This window comes from Capsicum annuum, chromosome 1 (genome assembly GCF_002878395.1).
Source record: "Capsicum annuum cultivar UCD-10X-F1 chromosome 1, UCD10Xv1.1, whole genome shotgun sequence".
Classification (NCBI taxonomy): Eukaryota; Viridiplantae; Streptophyta; class Magnoliopsida; order Solanales; family Solanaceae; genus Capsicum; species Capsicum annuum.
Genome location: NC_061111.1, coordinates 199211329 through 199235147, shown reverse-complemented (window position 1 = coordinate 199235147; position 23819 = coordinate 199211329). Strand labels below are relative to the sequence as shown.

The following is a 23819-nucleotide window of genomic DNA, read 5'->3' as shown; positions in this document are numbered from 1 at the left end:
ATGGAGGAGAGAATGAAAGAAAAAAAAGAGGAAATTTGATTAAATAAAGAGGGAAAGTGAAGGGGATGAAAAAAGTAATGTTATTTAACGTTAACTTTTGCCACATGGATTGCTTTTTCACTCCTCACGTACCTTCTGCGATTACACAGCACGCAATGTGCTATATAGGTAAAAAATGTTTAATTAGATCAAAATTTGGAAGTTAGGGACCTGGTATGTATATACCTTAATTGAGGGATATAAGTAAATTTTCGAAATAAATTTGAAAAAAACTTATAATCAGTACACTCTTAAAAAAAAAAAAAAAAAGAGAACTCCTTCCCTGAGCTGGCCAGTGCCACCACGTCCACGGCGATCCGATCAAACAAACCGCCACTCCTCCGCCGCAACAATGACGGAATTCCTCGAACTCGAAACACAAGACGCCGTACGTATGCCGTGGAACGTATTACCGGGAAGCAAATCGGAAGCCGCGCAATGCGTAATTCCCGTTTCCGCTATATACACACCGTTAAAACCCTTACCTAATACTCCTACTCTTCCTTACGCTCCACTCCGTTGTCGCAATTGCCGATCGGTGTTGAATCCTTTTTCGATAGTCGATTTCTCGGCTACTAAGATCTGGATCTGCTGTTTTTGTCTTCAGAGGAATCACTTCCCGCCGAGTTATCAGTCTATTTCGGAGACTAATATGCCGGCGGAATTGTTTCCTCAGTATACTACTATTGAGTATGAGACTCCGTCAGATAAAGCTGCGATGACGAGCCCGGTTTTTTTGTTCGTGATCGATACTTGTGTTATTGAAGAGGAGATTGGTTACCTCAAGTCGTCTTTGTTACAGGTTATGTGCTTTGAGAATTGTTGAGTTTAATGCAGTGTTGTTGAATGATCTTTTTTTTTTTTTTTCTAATTTTATTACTTGTTTACTTTTAATAGAGAAAGTGTCCACTAATGTGGTACCAGTATTAAGTAATTTTTAGCTTGTTTAGAGACTCGTATTCTCGTATGTCACTATAAATGTGGAGAATGTCTATTGTTAAAGAATCATGTATGTGAAAAAGACAATTTGTTGAGTATTGGAATGAGATGGGTTCCAATCAAGTGGCATAGTATTACAATTACAGCAGCATGCCTAGCGTAGTCCTGCAACAATAGATACCACTAACTCTGTCTACAAGGCTAGGACAGATGGGAAGAGTGACCTATTTTTTTCCGTCTCTGTTGGTCTGTTGGGATTTGAACCGGCACTTTATTGAACACTAGACCACACCCTTGGGTGTAGTTTGATACAGTGTTGTTGAAAGATCCTTACTTTTTTTCTAATTTTACTTGTTTACATTTGTTTTGAGATGGAATTAGTAGAGAAAGGGTGCACATAGGTGGTAAGAGTAAGTCAGGATGAAGGTTTAGTAGTGTTGATACAGTTTCATAAGTCATTTTATCTTGTTTAGAGACTTGTATGCGGATCCAAGATTCTCATTAAGGGGGTTCGAAAGATAAAAATATAGTGCTTGGGACTTGAACTTGGAACCTCGAGGTGAATGTTGAAGCCCTTAAGACCATCGAGCCACCATCTAATCTTGTGTTTAGGAGATTTGAAGTTTATATATAGGCGAAGAATGAAAAAATTACCTTATATATAATGCAATGTTGTGCCGAGGGGGTTCGGGTGAACACCTCAACTCTCCTTAGATCTGTCCCTGCGTATGTCACCATAAATGTGGAGAATATGTATTTTTAAAGAATCATGTGTATCTGAAAAAGACAAATTGTTGAGTATTGGAATGAAAAGGGTTCAATTGGAGTGGAATCTAAGTTGCACAAAATCTTCATCTTTGCTGCCGCACCCGTGTTGACACGAGACGGTTGCGGTTGCGGGTGCAGATATGTTTGGGATTAGGTCAACCCACGTCAGATACTTTGACCAAAGTCCATGGACGGATTTGGCGGAAAATTGAGATTTTGATTTCTCAAGATAAAAGATAAAATAGATTTAAGACAGAGGAAATGGCATACCTTCAACATTATATTCCTTTTGTCTCCTTTGTAGGTTTTATTCTTGGTCAATATTCGTTGATTCATGTTTCAAGCCAAACATAGAGAAACTAAGAGAAGTGGTTATGTTTTGACTTTTCGTAGACAGTAGCACTGATTCACAAGGAGAGTTGGTGGAAGGCCTTGAAAGACTTTTTCTTTTTTTGAGGGAAAGAACCAGAGAGCTCGAAAGAAGTTGGGGTCTTGGGGGACGACATAGAAGATCTATCAAAATTTAGAATATCTTTATAGCTTTATTTCATAATTTTGGATAACTTTTAGCCGAATCCCTGCTCCCTTATCCATACCTTGATCAGGTACCTCCAAATCTTAAATTTTAAATTTCTCCGAATCCGACTCCCGAATTCGTATTCCTGTCGGATACACGCACCCGAGTCCGAGCAACTTAGAGTGGAATAGTGTTAACGATTCAACGAATTCAACTGGTTTTGAATTGAATGTAGGAGTAGTGGTATTTGCTGCTGTTGTTCTTTGGTGAACTTTTAGATTATTTTTTCAGAGTGTTATTAAAAGCCATCACTTTGCCGTTAAAGTGATGAAGCAATGGAAAGGGAGGGGTCACCGCTTCATGGGTGATGCCACGCACTTCACGTGGGTGTGAGCTGCTCTTCAAAGAATGACACTCATAAGTGATTCCAATGAGGAACAGTTATCCTTTGAATATCAACTTTGAGGAGTTGTATTAATATCAATACTAGCTTCTGAACAAGTGCATTGCACGTGTATTTCAAACTAATAGCATAAACACTATAAATCTACACAATCATGAAATTGGAATATCTTCGTAATGACTTACATGACATTTAGAGAAAATACAAACTTTATTGGTTGAGTTGTTAAAAACAATATGATTGTTAAATATCATTTAAACACTGAAGTTTTATTCATACTGAATATCCATTTATTTAATTGTAAAACTATCAAATATGATGTACTTTTATGTTTCCATCGTTAAAAAAACAGAGATACATTCAACAATAACATAAAGAAAGGATACATTAGGAGGCTCAAAAAATAAAATATAGTTCTTGAGTCTTGAACTTAGTTTCCCATTGAGCCAACCTCTAGTGTTTAGGGAATTCAAAATCAATATATTCATGTAAAAAATATAACCTTAAATATACAATGTATTACATCAATATATACAATGATCCACCCCCGCCCGGAACCAACATATTTACCACCAAGAAACATTCAATATTGATAATCGCGTAGGCTGAAATTTGAAACCATGATTGTCATAATTATTTTCTTCATCATATGCTTGTTTTGGGGAATTAATGATATTATCTTCGTGAAGTTTGGAGCAGTATAAGTTGAATCGAGTGAGTACTTCAACAGAAAAAAAATACTAAAATAGGGAAGACAAAAAGTAAAGAAAAAATGAAAATTTAATAAATAAAATTACTAATGTGCTACAAAGCTCCTAGACTTGAGAGCCCATAAAGATGGAGAGGACACTTGAGGAAATGAGACTCCTTTCTTTGTTTTATACTGCTCTTTCCTATAGGAAGTACTTGAGATCTTTTTTCATACATTAATTAATTAATAATAAATTAATACTCATTTATTCAATCCAACTCTTCAAATTCTCTAGAATTTATATTTCGACCAAAAGGCAGCGGGCTACTAATTAGTTGATGCAGCGATTTAGTATTTGTTTATTTAAAATAAGTAGTTGAACTACTCCCTCCGTTTCATTTTACTTGATTCATATTGACTTGACACTCCCTTAAGAAAATATTTGTTAGATGTTTATTCTTAAACTAACCTTATTAATTGTTTTGGAAGTCGAAATTGTTCTACTAATACTTTATCTAGTCATATAATAATAAGGAAAGTATTGAAAGAAAATGATAAACTTTTTTTAATTTCATGAATTGGACAAGAAAACTGAAACAATGATTTTTAGTAATGGGACCGAGTAAAATGAAACGGAGTACTTTAGATACCCTCAAATCCAACTCTTCAAATTCCTTGGAATTTCGGTATTAAAAAAGTGGTTGGCTATTGATTAATTTCTTGGAGAGTTATTCAAAAACAGATTTGGAGCAAAGATGACCTTTGTACTCCATGATTTAATGAGAGACGTTTCTGTGAAATAAATGGAGGATAAAACACAACCCCTCACTTTTCTCATTTGAATGCCTAAAGCATTAAAGTATTACTACCCCATTTAAAATTTCTCATGAAAATAATGTTTCTAAAATGAAAAAATCAATCATCTAAAATCACAATTTTGTATGTTAGCATAAATAGTTAATTTGGTTTTCTGAAGGGTAAAATAGTCGTTCAATATTTGATGGGTAAATTGGCCTTTCAACTTTCAACTTTGAGGCTTCCCACTTTTATAATAATATGATTATTGTAAATTGAATGTTGACATACACAGTATAATCGTAGAAGCAAACACTTCGCGTCTTGCGTCAGATCTAATGGACCTTGTCGCTTTTAAGATGCTGCTTTCCCTAGCTTTTTATGTCATTTTTTGTTTTGTTTCGACACCTCTTGTGTAGGCATGCTTTGTGGTAAATAGTTTTGGTTTTATTTTTGATGATGCAAGTGGAATATCATTAAAGGCATCAGGGGATGCAAAAGTTGAAGAAGGCATACCCAGTACCTTATAACTTAATAAATAGTTCTTCTTTTGATTGGTGGTCTCTTCTAGACTTCAAGTATATAAATGGTATGATCTAGGGAAGATGATGTGGTAGTGAAGGGCAGTGTAGTCCTCCTTCACAAACTGAAGCCTTATATACTTAGGTAACATTTGTATCTGGTCCTAAATCCCTAGTTTGGTTCCTTTATCAATTAAAGGTTTGGTTCAAAGTGGAGTGTGAACTGTGAGTATCACGTATAAAACAATCCGCTGGACATCCTCCCTCAGTGTCATACAAGCACGTCTCGTTGAAAATAATGATTCTTTCTGTTTCTACTTTTTGTTAAAGTGACAAATGAAGATCCTAATTCCTTTTCTCCTTGTAGTAATTTTTTCACTGACTTGATTTCTTATGTTACTAGCAGGTACTGGGCACATTGCCTGAGAATTGTTTAATTGGCTTAATCACATTCGGGACCTACGTGCATGTTCATGAGCTGGGTTTTGGGCAGATTCCAAAGGTTTATGTGTTCAAGGGGTCAAAGGAAGTTTCTAAAGATCAAGTCTTGGAGCAAATGGGCTTCTTTGCAAATAAGCCTAAGCCAGCCACAGGTGTCATTGCTGGGGTTAGAGATGGGCTTTCTCAAGAGAGTATTTCTAGGTTTTTGTTGCCTGCATCTGAGTGCGAGTTTACACTCAACTCGGTATGGTTCCAATGGTGTCTTTTTTATATGTAAATACTGTTAAACATGCTGCACATTTGTCAGAACTTGCGACATAACATGTAATTGGGAAAAAGGGGATGCAGTTTGTCAGTCTTGTCAAAGATTTCTCTTTCACAATATATTGCATTTATTAGTGGAAATGGATGTGTTTGAATTCCACTTAACCTCCCTCCCCCACCAAACTAGAGAAATGCTTCATTTACACCTTTGAACATGATTGAATGCACTCATCTTGGTTGCTATGGTTGTCCCTTTCTGTTATTTTTAGTTTCATTTGGGTTTGCAGATGTAAAGTTTTGTAATATACTTCCCCCAGTGCGTTCCAATTTCAATGACGGTTTTTCTAAATGAGACATTTCATCTATTATGGTGTGCCATAAAATGTGTAATTTTATTCTACCTTTATACTAATTGAAATGTAAATGAATAATAACGTGGTGTTTATTCAACGTTTCTCGCAACTTAACAATACTTTACTCTATAATCTAAAAAGTGACAAAATTTTGAATTTTCTAATGGAAGTGTGAAAGGTCGATCGGATATTTTTGTTCAATTTGAATGGCATTGACAAGCCATTAGATTATAGTGCTAATTTTGTTACTCCATTTGTATCTAACTTAATTTTACTTCTAAAATGATCTTTTCCAGATATTAGAGGAGCTTCAAAGAGATCCTTGGCCTGTGCCAGCAGATCATCGAGCTGCACGGTGCACTGGTACAGCATTGAGTGTGGCTTCTCATTTGTTGGGTATATGTGTTCCCGGTTCTGGTGCCAGAATTATGGCATTCTTAGGTGGGCCTTCAACAGAAGGGCCAGGTGCGGTAAGTCATAGCCTTTTGTTGAGTTATTAAGCATGAATTTTAATTTGAGTTTCTCATTTGTGATTATAATAAGATAAAGTTATAAGGACGTTTCCCTAATTTTTTGTGAGGGGTTTGGGAGTGGAAGCCACAGTTTTCTTCCTAGTGGAAGTATAAAACAAATGAAACTATTCCCAAAAAGGAAAAAGTGAAAATACATTATTCACTTGTCTAATTGACTGGTTTACTCTGCCTTTGATATGCAAGGTCCCGCTTAGTACATGTCATTTTAATTCTCTCACTTGAATTGTTGAGAAAGGGTTGCTTAATGCATGCCCTTTGTTAAAGGTTCACTGTTCTTTAGGCTCTTTGATATTGTAAGGTTGTTTTTAGGTTCTCATGTTAAAATTATGCATTCAAAACCTAGGGAGAATGGCTTGACATTTTCCTCATCCTAGGCTTGACATTTTCCTTTGTTGTCTTTTCTCTGAGCAGATGGAGGTAAAACTAGTGTTTCTCAAAGGCAAAAGCACATAATATGATGAGGCTCCTAGGGCTTTAAAAACAAGTAATGAGAACCAAAGCAGAAGATTCTTTGAATTGAAGAACATAGTTTATAGAAAACGGAAGTTACATAATATAAGAAGGTTATCAAAAAAATAATATATGAATATAACACCTTTTTTTTCAATAATAGTGGTGTGTATGCCAACTTGTGCGCACCTCGATTGTTCCGCCGAATGCCCTCTAGGGCTTATATAGATTAAGCGGATGATAAGAAATCATCTAGAGTTTGTTTGGAAAACCACCAAGGAATTGGAATTGGTATAATTACTAGGGTAGTAATAATACAACCTAATAAATATACAACAGAGCAATTACGATGGCCTGTTTATTTGCCATAATGTAATTACAATGTAATACAAGCGTACTGGTTGGTTACATAAGTGTAATTACACAGTTAAATCACTTTAAAAATAAAAAAATAATTATCAAAAGATTAAAGTTAATATTTGAAAAATACGCACCATTAAATGATGTTTAATTAGGTAATTTATGATACGTATTATTTCTTGAAAATATATCAATTAATAATCATGTATTTGTAACTAAGATGTAGAGATGGAATTATAGACAATACCTTTATTAAGTTTTTGTGAATTTAGTTAAGCATACACTTTTGAAATTAATAATAACACGGTTATTATTTGGTAGCGTTAAATCTAAATAAATCACTTAGTTTAAAACAACTTATCATCAGTTCATTCTAACGCGATAATATTTTACCTTATGTCTACTATAGAACTAACGAATGAATTAATTTACATAAATAAGTTACGACACGAAAACAAAATTTTCAACATGCATCAAGTTATGTTCTTTTATATACGTACATGTGTGTGTGTGAGTGTTAAGTTAATAATATTTTAATTTAATTAATTATAAAACTAAAATAACACATTTTTGTAAGAACATCATAGATGGATGCTCGACAAAAAGATTACTAGTATTTATAAACATAAACATAATATTGTGCAAATAAAAAATAAATCTATCAATTGTAAGTGAAAAATAAACAACATACATTGTGAAATATCAAGTCAATAGTATTAAAAAAAATAAACTGAATTTGAAAATATAACTTAAATTCAAAATCCAAAAACAAAGTTTAATATAATATTCTTATATCAAAGTCCAACAAAACATAAAATAAATATTAGCATAACTTGAGTAAATGCAATTCAAAAGAAAGGAAAAACATAAGTCTATAACTGCACTCAACAAAAATTTTTTTACTCTAATAACATCACTCATTATATATCAAGTTTGTTAATTATCTATTCTTTCTAATAATAGTAGGTGTAGTTTCAAAACTAGAATAATAATGTAGTTATGTTGAAAGAAAAAAAATAAAAATATACGAGGAAATACATGAAATAACAAGGAGGTTGAGAAATGAGAAAAAGAAAATGAAAGGAAATATATAGAAGTTAATAAGTAACCATGTAAATTGTAATTATATGATGTAATTACACCCAATTCTCAACTCCTTGAAAATTGGCGAGTGTAGTTATCTCCTCTAGATTACACCAAGTCAAACTGTGTAATTACACCAAAATCCAATTACTAGATGGCTTTCCAAACAGGCCCCTAGTGTTTTTTTTTTTGTCTCAGTTGGGATTTGAACCTTAAGTCTCCAAAGTTTGTACCCGCCTCATGACCACTGTTTAGAACCTTGGGTGTAATATATGAATTTAACACTTATAATGTCAAATAGCATTTGACTTAATAGTATGAACTTCCAAAATACTACTCCCTTTGTTCTAATTTATGTAGCATAGTTTATATCAGCACAATGTTTAAGAAAGAAGTGAAAGCATTTGAAACTTGTGGTCTTAAACCCGCCATCACATGTGCAGCTATAAACTATTTTGGAAAATTCTGGCCGTAAACATGTCATAACATTATGTGATATAAAAAATTCTGATAAAGGTAAAATGAGAAGTGGAAGACTAATTGTTTCCAAATTTAGAAGCGCGTCATTCTTTTTTCGAACATACAAGATTGGAAATTGTGTCACGTGAACAAGGAAGGAGGAAGTATAATGGCAACATTAAAATTGTAATAGATTTATTTTTATACAATTCAATCGATCTCCTCTCTCCCCCCCCCCCCCCCCCCCCCCCCCCAAAAATAAATAAATAAATAAAAATAAGTAGCCTATAAATCAAGAGCAAGAGAAAGGAAAATATTGTAGAGGAGATACAATTAAGGGAAAAAAGAATAGTTGATAGTAAGAGAGTAGGAGAGAGAAGCGGAAGAGAAAAGATTCCCGAAGCAGGAGCAGAAAAAGAGGACTCGCATTGTTGAACACTAGGACGCGAATAAATAGTTATCTTGATGAAGAAAAAATTGAGAATAGTCCCAGCATGCATGCATTGGTGGATAATTTGGAAGGAGAGGAATCTTAGATGTGATGAGAGCATAGAGAATATTATGGAGCAAGTCAAGCTGAATTGTATTTTGACCTTGTGTTTTTGGTGTAATCAGGTGTACTCAAATGACACGGTCACTATTATTGATGTTTTAGACTCATTGTAATATCAGGGCAGTAGTGTATAGGGTACTCTTGTAAATATGGTTTCAGTGCAACTTATGTACTGATTTCATCATTACAGAAATAGATAAAGTTATCAGTTTCAAAAAAAAAAATGTAAGTATAAGAAGCAACAAAGAAGTATTATTACCTTACTCCAAAAAAGAAGCAACAAAGAAGAGAACAGGAAAATCATATTTGAAGAGGAGTCCTAATACATAAAAGATAAAACAAATAAAAGTCATTTCCCCCCTTGTTCTCTTTATATTTTTCATCATGTAAATCGGATCCAATAGATTGCTTGTGCCTCACTGTTTGAATGATTATCAATACCCAGATTGAGAGGTTTTCAACTTCTTAATGATAAAGTTTAAAGTAACGAGAGCCAACAAAAAATACTAAGCATGTCTATATCGAATACAAATTCTGTATCATGCGCATGTTATTTCTGTGTTTGGTCCTTTTCAATGTCAATTACAACTCGACATGTATGTACGTGTGAGTGATTTGTCTTAATATTGAATATTGCAGATTGTGTCGAAGATTTTGTCTGAGCCCATCAGGTCTCACAAGGATCTGGATAAAGATTCTGCTCCTTTGTTTCATAAGGCTGTGAAGTTTTACGAGGGACTTTCGAAGCAACTTGTGCATCAAGGGCATGTACTGGATATTTTTGCTTGTGCACTTGAACAGGTAACAATCAAATACTATTCCCCAGAATTTGATAGAAATACTTTCACTTATTTCAGTCAGTGCCAACGTTATAAAATAGATGAGTGAAAGTCACTTCTGGATTGAAGTGCTTAAGTTTCACCTTTTCATACCCGGGGGATTTTCTTTTATAGAGAGATTTGGTATTTATATGACCATGCTCTTATATAAACACCTTAGGATGCGTGTGTCTACTTCGTCAACTCTACGATAGTTTAAGTGCTTACTTGTGCTCATCCAAAGTTGGAGGGCGTAGATGCCAGCTAAGGCCAAGTTAAAGGGCACATTTATTTGTTATACCTTTTTTAAGCATAAAAGGGGAAATGAGTTGTCTACGCTGTTATCCACTTTTTACAATATCCTGCCTGAGTTGTTGACCGTTGTTGACCATCAGGCATCACCTGAACTAACTAATCTAACTTGGGAGGTCTCATTATTTTTCAGATGCATATGTAATGATTCCTCAATGTGCTGACCTTCTAGATAATAGCGTATTTTTAGTTTTAGTGAGTTCAGGCTGACCTTCGAAGTAGTGCATACACCAACTCAATGACATCAAGGTCTTAAAAAGGGCTCCAGGACATATTGGATGCCAAATTATATGTTTGTATGAGATATTTTATTTTATGACCTGAATATACTCAATAACAACAACAACAACAACAAACCCAGTGTATTCCCACCTAGTGGGGTCTGGGGGGGTAAGATGTACGCAGTCCATACCTCTACCTCTGATGAAGTAGAAAGGCTGTTTCCGATAGACCCCCGGCTCAAGACACAAGATACCACACAAACACATAGTAAAGCACAGAAGCAGATTACATAACATAAATACGGCACCCATAAGTAATATAAAACAGAGGAAAGCAGAGGAAAGCACACAGATTCGTAATAAAACATGGAACACGGAAGACGGAATCATAAAAGAAATAAAACCCCTACCAAGTAATTCCCTACACTAGCGACCCAAACTGGCCCTAATCCTCTGCTGAAATTCGCGCTCTCCAGACCTTCCTATCTAGGGTCATGTCCTCGGTGAGCTGTAACTGTTCCATGTCCCGCCTAATCACCTCGCCCCAGTACTTCTTCGGCCTACCTCTACCCCGCCTAAAACCATCCAACGCTAGCCTCTCACACCTACGGACCGGGGCATCCCTGCCCCTCCTCTTCACGTGTCCGAACCATCTCAATCGTGCTTCCCGCATCTTGCACTCCACTGAAGTCACACCAACCTTCTCCCGGATAGTCTCATTCCGAACTCTATCCCCTCTAGTCAGTCCACACATCCAGCGCAACATCCGCATTTCTTCCACCTTCATTTTTTGGATGTGGGAGTTCTTAACTGGCCAACACTCCGCTCCATATAACAAGGCCGGACGGACTACCACCCTGTAGAATTTGCCTTTAAGCTTGGGCGGCACCTTCCTATCACATAGCACCCCCGACGCGAGTTTCCACTTCATCCATCCCGCCCCAATACGGTGTGAGACATCCTCGTCAATCTCACCGTTACTCTGGATCACGGACCCAAGATACTTGAACTTATCCCTCTTACATACCTCCTGTGCTTCCAGCTTCACTACTACCTCATTCTTCCTCCTCACGTCATTAAACTTGCATTCCACATACTCTGTCTTGCTTCTGCTCACCCTGAACCCTTTAGACTTAAGAGTTTGCCTCTACACCTCTAATTTGTCATTCACACCCCCTCGAGTCTCATCTATCAGAACTACATCGTCTGCAAAAAGCATACACCACGGCACCTCCCCTTGAATGCGCCGCGTCAACACATCCATCACCAACGCAAACAAAAAGGGACTAAGAGTAGATCCCTGATGCAATCCTGTCAGGACAGTGAAATGCTCTGAGTCTCCTCCCGCCGTCCTCACCTGGGTTTTCGCTCCATCATACATATCCTTAATTACTCTGGTATATGCCAGCGGTACTCCACTCACCTCCAAGCATCTCCAAAGCACCTCTCTGGGGACTTTGTCGTATGCCTTCTCCAGATCGATAAACACTATGTGCAGATCCTTCTTCCGCTCCCTATACTGCTCCACCAACCTCCGCATCAGGTGGATTGCCTCCGTCGTCGAGCGGCCGGGCATAAATCCGAACTGGTTTTCCGAAATAGACACTATCCGTCTCAGCCTCACCTCGACCACTCTCTCCCAGATCTTCATAGAGTGACTTAATAACTTAATCCCCCTATAGTTATTGCAACTCTGAATGTCCCCCTTATTCTTATAGAGAGGGACCATGGTACTCCACCTCCACGCCTCGGGCATCTTTGCCGTCCTGAAGATTTCATTAAACAATCCAGTCAACCACCTTACACCAGCCTCTCCAACGAACTTCCAAAACTCCACCGGTATCTCATCCGGCCCCGTCGCCCTACCCCTTCGCATCCTGCGGACAGCCTGTCTAACCTCTTCTACCTTAAAACGTCTACAATAGCTAAAATCCCGACACTCCTCTGAGTGCTCCAATTCCCCTAACACAATAGCTCTATCCCCTTCGTCATTCAAGAGCCTATGAAAATACGACTGCCATCTCTTCTTAATGTGGCCGTCCTCCACCAACACTCTACCGTCCTCCCCCTTAATGCACCTCACCTGATCGAGGTCACGACCCTTCCTCTCCCTAGCCTTAGCGAGTCTAAACAACTTTTTCTCCCCTCCTTTCTCCTGTAACCCTGCATACAAGCTCTCAAAAGCGGCCGTCTTAGCTGCCATGACTGCTGACTTCGCCTCCTTCCTCGCTAGCTTGTACTCTTTCCTGTTTACCCGCTTCTCCTCTTCGTCCTTACTTTCCACCAACTTAGCATAAGCCCCTTTCTTGGTCCCCACTTTCTTCTCCACCTCTTCATTCCACCACCAATCCCCCCGACGGTGCCCGGCCCGGCCCCTAGAAACACCCAACACCTCACTTGCATTCTCCCTGATGCACCTTGCCGCCCTGTCCCACATACTATCCACGTCCCCCCTACACTCCCACACCCCCATTCCCGCCAACCTCTCCCCTATCTCCCTGATGCACCTTGCCGACCTGAATATACTAAAAATACATTTTTTGTCCGTCATATAATCAACTGAGATAATCATTCCTGACCGTATGTTTTTTTTGTTTTCCTTTTTCTTGTTGGGATGGACAAGTTCAGTATATTGCAACCAGGTTTTTGATGATTGGGATAGATATATACCATATCTTGTCATCTATTTATTGGTTTGATTTAGATGATCAGATACGGTAGTTCTCACCTTGTGACCAGTTGCTTTTTTCTGTATGGCTGGTTCTCTCTACTTATATGGAATCTGTTATATGCTAGGTTGGCCTTGCTGAAATTAAAGTTGCAAGTGAGAAAACTGGTGGACTTGTTGTTCTGGCAGAAAGTTTTGGTCATAGTGTTTTCAAGGATTCTCTGAAACAAGTTTTCCAGTCAGGTGGCAATCATCTTGGACTGTCATCAAAGTAAGGTTGATGAACATTCTTTGGTTTGCTTCCCCACCAAACTCACACACACACACACACACACAGAGACAGAGACCCCACAACCCTGGCCCCTTTCAAAGGAACAGAAGAAATTTCCAGATGAAATCTAGTACTTTAGAACCTCTAATTTCTGATCTAGCTTTTGGGTAATATCTCTTTGTTATTTTTTGTTCTACTTCTAAACATCCAGTGACATCTCATTATCATGCCGTCATTGCCAAGTAATTATGATGGCACTAAGCCTATTAGCGTTTGTTTTTCTCATTTTGATTACAAACCATTTTGAGACCATTGACTGGAACCTTCTATTGTTACTTTTGTGTCAATATTAACATGTTATACACAGTTCTGAACCTTCTATTGTTACTTTTGTGTCAATATTAACATGTTATACACAGTTCTGCACAAAATACCACTCTGGATGCTGATAAATGGTCTGAAATGTTTTCATTTGCTAGCATTAATATGTTATCAAGTTCTCTGTCTTACAACTTAGGTAGTATTTTTGCTTGTCTGCAGTGGTATTTTTGAGATAAATTGCTCAAAAGATATGAAAGTTCAGGGGATTATTGGCCCTTGTGCATCACTTGATAAGGTCTGTTTTACTAATATAAGTGCTTACCTTCTCTCAAGCTTCTTTAGATACTTATTAATGGTGTCGTTTTACAGAAAGGTCCTTTGTGCTCTGAGGTTGTGGTAGGTCAGGGAAATACAACAGCTTGGAAGATGTGTGGTCTTGATAAAACTACAACGTTTTGTTTAATATTTGACGTTGCTAAGAAGGATAGCCCAGATGCAATTGCTCCATCTTCAAATCCACAGTTCTATTTCCAGTTTTTGACATAGTATGAACTTAGCTTATTATTTCTTGAGAAGTACTGACGAGTTTGTTTGGCTATGGTCAATAATTTCCTGACATCAAAAATATTCTTCTCCAGTTATCAGCACCCTAGTGGTCAAATGAGACAACGGGTTACTACCCTTTCTAGACGATGGGTTGCTGGACCTGGAAGTGTACAGGCAAGGATTTTTTATGCACTTTATGCTGTCTGTTTCTGCTTATGGTGTTTTTTCCTTGCCTTTATCGTTTATGCTTTTTCCATGTAAACAGAAGTAAATATCGATGAGTTCAGTAGTTAAATCATGAAATTGAGGATATCAGGGTGGTTTAGATGGATAAGAAGAGAGATGAGAAAGATAGTTGCTCTATCAGATTAGGATAACCCGAGCTCCTTTGTCTCCAACAAGAACATGAAGTGCTTAATCTCCTCTTTGGGAATGCGCTTGGACATATTTTCGTTAAATAATTTTTGGGTTTATGTTGATTTTGCTATAATTTAAAAATAGGCATAGTTGACCTAGGGTTGCAAAGGCGATTAACCATTCTTTGGCCTCTGCCATTACAATCCTTATGGTACAAAGTGAGATGCATGTGCAGGTTGATAGTTTGGGGAATCAGTAGATGCTGTTTGCACTTTGCTTACCCACCTCAAACTCCTTGGAATCCTAAAAGAGTATGTGAATATCTAATATTGTGAGTCTGTGAGATCATCGCTTATCCTCAGATAAACCTAATCATATGATACTGATATTAAAAGTAATGAGGGTTTTGGTTTCATGCCCTGTTGGTCCCCAAAGGAGCTTTCGTAATCTCTGTTGGTCGAAATCTGATCCTTATTTGAGGCTCTCTGCAGTCATCTATAGGCCATTTGTCTCATGTTTCTCCACCAGTTTTAGGAGCAACAAGTAACCCTATTTATTACAAATTCATCAATAAGCATCAACAATGTAAATATTACGATCTGATGATTGATATCCTTTAACTTCCGCTGTCCGACATTCAACTTTTTTCTTCTGTATTTTAGGTTGTCCCGAGATTGTTCACTTTCCAACTTTTGAAGCTTTTCTTTGCCGTTATCTATACTTCTCTAATATTTCATTTTTAAAAAGTAATATGGGATCTTTATATAAAAGTACATCGTGCCTTGGTGGAAACAGTTACCTGGTATCTGGTGGGTGGTGGCAGGTACCCGTCGATGTAGTGGCGGTGCGCGAAAGCTGGTCCAGACACCACGATTATAAAATTAATACTTCACGATGGATTTTTTTCTTGAAAATTGTCAAATTAGTCGAAAAGTCACTTTATCTTTACATTTCTTCCCATTTTAATTTAGTTACAATAAGAAATCCAGCCTTCATCATTCTAGTTGTATTCAAACCAAATGAGACATCTAACTTAAAATGGATAGATTATGTTTTTTTTTTGAAACTGGTAACTTTAAAATGGATAGAGTATGTTAAATAACATGTGATATGTCTAATGCCCAAACAGATGGTTTTGGGAGATCTTTTAGTCATTGTTTATCAGAGGAAAAATTTTCTATACCTCTTTTAATACTAAATACATTTGGAAACACGGTTATGCGACGTTCATTAGATTTATCCGTGTTTGCGTGTCATCAATTTAAGCTATATTGTTACTCTATCCTAGTTTATCTTACGTTAACTGTGTAGAAGTGTTAAGCTGGGTTGAAATTGTTGAGTTCCTAAGTAGAACTAAGAAAGCGAAGATGACTTACAATTTTGAAGAATTTAGTCTTCTAAGTGTGTTTTGCAGAACTCTTTGTATAACGTTGAGAAAGTGGGGAGGCGAAAAGTTCTCTTTTTGTCGAGGAGACAATTTTGAGAAAGAGTCGGGAACAATATGTGGTCATGATAGTGAAATAAATGCACAAAAATAATATTAGTCTGGTTTTGATGATGAACTGTCCTTTTTATTGCAACGCGAAATTAAACTTAACCTTGTTGCTAACTGAAACAATTTTAATGGCATCATAGTTCATGAGTAGGTAGTGTTACAAGGTCAGATGTTTGAGTTGATATGTCTTGAAAACATGTGGTTCCTAGTTTTCATTACTTTGCCGAATATCTTAAATCATCTTTGTACTAGTTTAAGAAAAGGTACAAAGGACCAAGACTAAATTCAGTCTTAATGTATATTTTTCTTATTTAAAGTTATATATCCGCCTTTTGACAATTATGCCACTTAAACTAAAATCCTTGTAGATTTTATTCATGGTCACTTTAGAGATAAAGTAACTAGGATGTAGTTTACTATGCATATCGTCTTATCATTTCAGCGAAAAGTCTGTCTTCTGTATTTCATAGGACCTCATTGCTGGATTTGATCAAGAAGCAGCTGCTGTGGTAATGGCACGACAAGTGACTTTCAAAATGGAAACCGAGGTATCACCTTCCTGGTCTTATTATAGATGATTTAACCTTATAGCTGGTTGTTGTTTTTTTTCATTTTCCTCCAAGAAGTTTTGCTTTCTTTGTTATGACTAGCTATTTTGCACTGTTGTTCTTTACCTTTTGGAATCCCACTTCCACTTTCTCTTGCAGGCTGATTTTGATCCCATTAGATGGCTGGATAAGTCATTGATACACATGTGTTCTCGGTTCGGTGACTACCAAAAAGACACTCCATCTTCTTTCACTCTATCTCCTCGTTTTTCAATATTTCCCCAGTTTATGTTTCACTTGCGGCGATCTCAGTTTGTCCAGGTAATTTTCATCTTGATTGTAAACATCAAACATATTAATTTTACATTTCTGTCTCTACAATCGTGCTCAATTGTAAGCATCAACTCTGGCTCAGGTTTTTGGAAACAGTCCAGATGAGACGGCATATTTTAGAATGATTCTGAACCGGGAAAATGTTGCTAACTCAGTCGTGATGATTCAGCCCTCTTTGATAGCTTATTATTTTCATTCTGGTCCGGAACCAGTCCTCCTTGATGTGGCTGCAATTGCTGCTGATAGAATCCTTCTTCTAGATTCTTATTTTACCATTGTCGTTTTTCATGGATCAAATATTGCTCAATGGAGAAAAGCTGGATATCATGAACAGCCTGAACATCAGGTAGCCTTCTTTTCTGTCTAAACTAAACACGTAGGACCGTTTGGTAGGGTGGATTATTTTCATAATCCATGGATTACATGGTGGGATTCCTTAATACATTGTTTGGTAGCAATTTTGAAGCTATGTATAACTAATACAAGGATTAGTTATACATCATGGTATTATAGGGTGTATAACTAATACATCCAATTTGGTGGGATTAGTAATCGATGGATTACAATCCATGGATAAAAATGTGTCAAGACAAAAACGCCCTCAAATTTCTTTAATTTTTTTTTAAAAAATTTTCAATTTATTCAATGTGAGTTATTTCTTTTCAATTTATCAAGATAATAATATCCCTCCAAATAATTTTAGTCATAAAAAAACTACTCCATTAACTTAAAAAATATTTATTGGTCAAAATTCGAAAATAAATTGCATGATTGCATACAAGCTTTAATTTTGTAAATAGGATATTTATAAATAAAAATAATTTTTCTAATTAGCTTTAACACTTTACGGAACACAAATTTATGTTAATAATAATTCTATTGTCTCATTCAAAAGTTACATGTGTCTCCCTCCAACGTAAGTACATCACAAAAAGAGGAAACAACAAAAAAATGATGAACAAATAAAGAAATGATGACAATTTTTTTTTAAGTGAATGATTGAATCTTAAAATTGGGTTATCGGCTTGGGAATCTGTATTTGGGGCTGTGGGTGTTGAGTCTAGTGGTGTTTGCCCCCTAATTGAGTATAGTTTTGTTTCTGGAGTATTTCTTTGAATTTGTGTGAGCCTTGTATTTCTTGCTGCTGCTTTGCTACTACCATCGTTTATATCTTTATATTTTCTTATACTTTCGTGTAGTTGTGGCTGTGGGCGGTAATGGGTGGATAGGGTCATGTCTGAGGGGGTTGGGGCGTGGGGCCGTGGTGGGGGCGGGGGATGAGGAAAGGGCGGGAGTGGGAGGGAGGCCAAGGTTTGGCAGCGGGGGGGGGTAGTGGAGGGCGTGTGGATAGTGACGGTAGGCTGAGGGTTGGGTCTTGGAATATAGGGACCCTTCAGGGTAAGTCCATAGAGCTTGTGAAGATTCTTAGGAAGAGGAGGATCAACATTGCGTGTGTTCAAGAGTTCAAGTGGGTAGGGTCTAAGGCTAGGGATGTGGATGGTTACAAGCTGTGGTACTTTGGGAGCGAGAGGCGTAGGAATGGAGTTGGCATCTTAGTAGATGAAGAGCTTAGAGGTCAGGTAGTAGAGGTGAAGAGGATCAACGATAGGTTGATGACTATTAAGTTGGTCTTTCGGGGGTTTACCCTGAACGTGTGTAGTGCTTATGCGCCGCAAGTGGGATCGGAGGGGGAGGAGAAGATGCGGTTTTGGGAGGCTTTGGAGGAGGTGGTGAGAGGTGTGCCTAGCTCGGAGAAGATTGTTGTAGCAGGAGATTTCAACGGGCACATCGGGGCGTTACCGGGAGGCTTTGGTGATGTGCATGGTGGTTTTGGTTTTGGGGAGAGAAATGAAGAGGGGACCCTATTGGAGTTTTCGAGGTCCTTTGGGCTGGTGGTGGTGAACTCGGGCTTCCCAAAGAAGGACGAGCACCTGATCACCTTTCGAACCGCGATAGCCAGGACCCAGATTGACTTTTTGTTGCTTAGGAAAGGGGATAGGGCGTTGTGTAAGGACTGTAAGGTCATCCCGAGTGAGAATCTTTCGACCCAGCATAGGCTCTTGGTTATGGATTTGGGTATAAAGAAGAATAGAAAGAGGAGGAGTAAGGAGTGTAGACCTAGAATTAAGTGGGGCGGCCTGACGCCAGTGAATGCGTGGGAGATAGGGGAGAAGTTGGCGGGAATGGGGGTGTGGGAGTGTAGGGGGGACGTGGATGGTATGTGAGATAGGGCGGCTAGGTGCATCAGGGAGAATGCAAGTGAGGTGTTGGGTGTTTCTAGGGGCCGGGCCGGGCACCATCGGGGGGATTGGTGGTGGAATGAAGAGGTGGAGAAGAAAGTGGGGATCAAGAAAGGGGCGTATGCTAAGTTGGTGGAGAGTAAGGACGAAGAGGAGAAGCGGGTAAACAGGAAAGAGTACAAGCTAGCGAGGAAGGAGGCTAAGTCAGCAGTTACGGCAGCTAAGACGGCCGTTTTTGAGAGCTTGTATGCAGGGTTACAGGGGAAAGGAGGGGAGAAAAAGTTGTTTAGACTCGCTAAGGCTAGGGAGAGGAAGGGTCGTACTTTCATAGGCTCTTGAATGACGAAGGGGATAGAGCTATTATGTTTGGGGGAACTGGAGCACTCAGAAGAGTGTCGGGATTTTAGCTATTGTAGACGTTTTAAGGTAGAAGAGGTTAGACAGGCTGTTCGCAGGATGCGAAGGGGTAGGGCGACGGGGCCGGATGAGATACCGGTAGAGTTTTGGAAGTTCGTTGGAGAGGCTGGTGTAAGGTGGTTGACTGGATTGTTTAATGAAATCTTCAAGACGGCAAAGATGCCCGAGGCTTGGAGGTGGAGTACCATGATCCCTCTCTATAAGAATAAGGGTGACATCCAGAGTTGCAATAACTATAGGGGGATTAAGTTATTGAATCACTCTATGAAGATCTGGGAGAGAGTGGTCGAGGTGAGGCTGAGACGGATAGTGTCTATTTCGGAAAACCAGTTTGGATTTATGCCTGGCCGCTCGACGACGGAGGCAATTCACCTGGTACGGAGGTTGGTGGAACTGTATAGGGAGAGGAAGGAGGACCTGCACATGGTGTTTATCGACCTGGAGAAGGCTTACGACAAAGTCCCCAGGGAGGTGCTTTGGAGATGCTTGGAGGTGAGTGGAGTACCGCTGGCATATATCAGAGCAATTAAGGATATGTATGATGGAGCGAAAACTCAGGTGAGGACGGCGGGAGGAGACTCAGAGCATTTCACTGTCCTGACAGGATTGCATCAGGGATCTACTCTTAGTCCCTTTTTGTTTGCGTTGGTGATGGATGTGTTGACGCGGCGTATTCAAGGGGAGGTGCCGTGGTGTATGCTTTTTGCAGACGATGTAGTTCTGATAGATGAGACTCGAGGGGGTGTGAATGACAAATTAGAGGTGTGGAGGCAAACTCTTGAGTCTAAAGGGTTCAGGGTGAGTAGAAGCAAGACAGAGTATGTGGAATGCAAGTTTAATGACGTGAGGCGGGAGAATGAGGTAGTAGTGAAGCTGGAATCACAGGAGGTATGTAAGAGGGATAGTTTCAAGTATCTCGGGTCCGTGATCCAGAGTAACGGTGAGATTGACGAGGATGTCTCGCACCGTATTGGGGCGGGATGGATGAAGTGGAAGCTCGCGTCGGGGGTGCTGTGTGATAAGAAGGTGCCGCCCAAGCTTAAAGGCAAATTCTACAGGGTGGTAGTCCGGCCGGCCATGTTGTATGGAGCGGAGTGTTGGCCAGTTAAGAACTCCCACATCCAAAAAATGAAGGTGGCAGAAATGCGGATGTTGCGCTGGATGTGTGGGCTGACTAGAGGGGATAGAGTTCGGAATGAGACTATCCGGGAGAAGGTTAGTGTGACGCCAGTGGAGTGCAAGATGCGGGAAGCCCGATTGAGATGGTTCGGACACGTGAAGAGGAGGGGCATGGATGCCCCGGTCCGTAGGTGTGAGAGGCTAGCGTTGAATGATTTTAGGCGGGGTAGGGGTAGGCCGAAGAAGTAATGGGGTGAGGTGATTAGGCGGGACATGGAGCAGTTACAGCTCACCGAGGACATGACCCTAGATAGGAAGGTCTGGAGGACGCGAATTAGGGCAGAGGACTAGGGCCAGTTTGGGTCGCTAGTGTAGGGAATTACTTGGTGGGGGTTTTATTCCTGTTATGATTCCGTGTTCCATGTTTTATTACGAATCTGTGTGCTTTCCTCTGTTTTATATTACTTATGGGTGCCGTATTTATGTTATGTAATCTTGTTCTGTGCTTTACTATGTGTTTGTGTGGTATCTCGTGCCTTGAGCCGGGGGTCTATCGGAAACAGCCTTTCTACTTCTTTAGAGGTAGAGGTATGGACTGCGTACATCTTACCCCCCAGACCCCACTAGGTGGGAATACACTGGGTTTGTTGTTGTTGTTGTTGTTGTTGATTGAATCTTAAAATTCCAAACTAAATAATTACTTATATTTTTACTTTTTTTATTTTTAAAAAAGGATAATAAAGTTTTGCAAAATAAATACACAGAGTTATAATATGTCAAAGGGGTATTTTTGTAAACAAATAATATTCTTTTTAAAATGTAACAATAAATATTGTTTTCAATACATCAAACCAAACACTGCATAAAAAATAATCCCAGTATTACTAATCCCTGTATTACTAATCCCTGCACTACTAATTCCAGCATTACTAATACAGCCTATTCCGTATTATCTTATACACTACCAAACGACCCCTTAAAGATTTAAGAACTTTAATCCATTGCTGATTCTAGGATTTTATCCCAAGTCATTTAATCTCAGACCAGTTTTCTTTTTGTCACCGATTTGATCATGATATATGGGATTACACCATAGACACACACATGTGAGAGAGTAAATAGCAACTTCAAATTTCAACTTAGATTCATGGATCTAGATCTTTCAAGGGAAGGATTTCTGCTCTTTTTGATCAAATGCCAGCACTGGTTGCACACTTATCCGATCTAGTCTTATTTTCACCATCAGACACATGATAATGGTCATGGGAATTCGAATAATTGAAAATCCATAAACCAGAATTTACTTTTTGTTTCTTTTGTTTGATTAAAAAAATCGAAGTGCCGAATCAGCAATGATGTGGAAAGGAGTCTTCAGCATCCTTGCTTATCGGGACCTACACTTCATTTTGTAGCCTGCTTTAAACAATTAATCTTATTTCTGGGTCCATTTTGATTCTGGTCCTCTTGTCTATGTTATGGTGCACAAAACTCCTGATGATTTGGGTTTGAGTTTGAGTTTGCTCGTCACTTCTGTGGCCTTAAATTTACTCTTTTGGCAGGCATTTGCTGAACTATTAAAATCTCCTAGAGAAGATGCAGAGGCCATTATTCGTGAAAGATTTCCAGTACCTCGTTTGGTCATTTGCGATCAATATGGATCTCAGGTTACTAACTACACTTTCTATATAAGATATATGCAGTGTTTTTGATGCATGTGCCTGTATTTCAGATTTTATAGCAGATGCTGATCTGTGATTCTTCAGTTTTATACTTCCTTTTTACATATTTGAATTTTTTCGTAAACAGCAAGAGGTTTGTGATATATCATTTTTGTCTGCAATTCCTGTTCTGAACAAAAGGTTTGGATTGGCACTTTGAGTTGGTAGCTTGTGGTAAAATGCCATGTTAAAGATGTTTTTTTTCCTCTAACTATAACTTGTTATCTTCCTTCAAAACTTGGCCCAAAAGCTAATCATGTTTCAGTTATATGGAGAGAATTTGCTTGTGTTGCTTATTTAAGCAGCTCTAGTAGAAAAACTTTGGAAGCGAACACCTTTTGGGAAGATCAGCCAGCACTTTTTAATGCCTCTAGTATTCATGAATTTTTTTTCAGAAAAAAGCCGAGTTTCATCTTGAGCTTTCTGTTTGCCCAATTTTTTACCTGCTTGCTAGCATTCTCCTCCTGTCTTTATCGAAAGATCTGGTGACCATAGTGGAAACTAGATCTGGACATCAAATTTTTTGCGATAAAGTTGCTCTCGCCTGGAAAGAATTCATTTCCTTTTCCAAAATTGATTATGAGCATTGAAGTTATCTTCTTCTTGTATTATACTTATAGAATAACATTTGACTTTCTTGTAGGCAAAGGTAAGTTTATAATAAGAGAAATCTTTTCTAGTGCTGATACTTCTTATAAATATTGTACAGGCCCGTTTTATGCTAGCAAAATTGAATCCCTCTGCCACATACAACTCTGATGCTCCTCCTATTCCTGGTGGAGATATCATATTCACGGATGACGTCAGTTTTGAGGTTTTCTTGGATCATCTGCAGCGGTTGGCTGTTCATTAGAGCTGTTGACAAATTTCTAGAGTCTAGCAGTTGTAAGCGGAGAATTTTGTACAACTTTTTTCATTTGGAGTGATTGTACAGCAAGACAATTCAATTTAGAAATCATTTTTACCTGACTTAGTTATTTGCAACATGTTGTAATGCTTCTGTATTAAGAACTTGGGGGAGGTTTTGTTAGACGTCAAAGAAAGAAAATAACTTTTGATATTGTAGTGAGAACATATATCTCTACTGCAAGTGGGATCCAATTTCTAAGGGGCTGAGTTATACTATTAGACAAAATTAAGTAGTTGTACACGACAGTAAGTCGGATAAAAAAGTTTTATTCTATAGTTTCTTGAAGTGCATTTGGTGCTATGGTACACTTCTCCTTAGAAGGTATTGCTCTTACTACAATACTAGGGAGGCTCACT

The 23819-nt window shown here is 38.4% G+C and overlaps 1 protein-coding gene across 1 annotated transcript; it reads left to right on the top strand.

Moving 5' to 3' along the window:
• Window positions 1-201: 201 nt before the first annotated feature.
• Window positions 202-23753, top strand: LOC107843850 (protein transport protein SEC23). The gene is made up of 13 exons (XM_016688254.2): window positions 202-841; window positions 5080-5358; window positions 6028-6201; window positions 9809-9970; window positions 13317-13459; window positions 14000-14075; window positions 14150-14325; window positions 14419-14500; window positions 16649-16726; window positions 16886-17047; window positions 17142-17405; window positions 22395-22499; window positions 23263-23753. Exons 1-13 carry the CDS (start codon window positions 392-394, stop codon window positions 23404-23406), a joined length of 2295 nt encoding a protein of 764 aa, XP_016543740.2. The 5' UTR covers window positions 202-391; the 3' UTR covers window positions 23407-23753.
• Window positions 23754-23819: the final 66 nt, after the last annotated feature.

What these genes read in the sequence shown, in the direction of transcription:
- LOC107843850 (XM_016688254.2), top strand. Translation starts at nt 392, where the DNA reads ATGACGGAATTCCTCGAACTCGAAACACAAGACGCCGTACGTATGCCG. An exon ending in CATCTTGGACTGTCATCAAA is followed by an intron (nt 13,460 to 13,999) that starts GTAAGGTTGATG and finishes GCTTGTCTGCAG; the next exon opens with TGGTATTTTTGAGATAAATT. An exon ending in GGCGATCTCAGTTTGTCCAG is followed by an intron (nt 17,048 to 17,141) that starts GTAATTTTCATC and finishes ACTCTGGCTCAG; the next exon opens with GTTTTTGGAAACAGTCCAGA.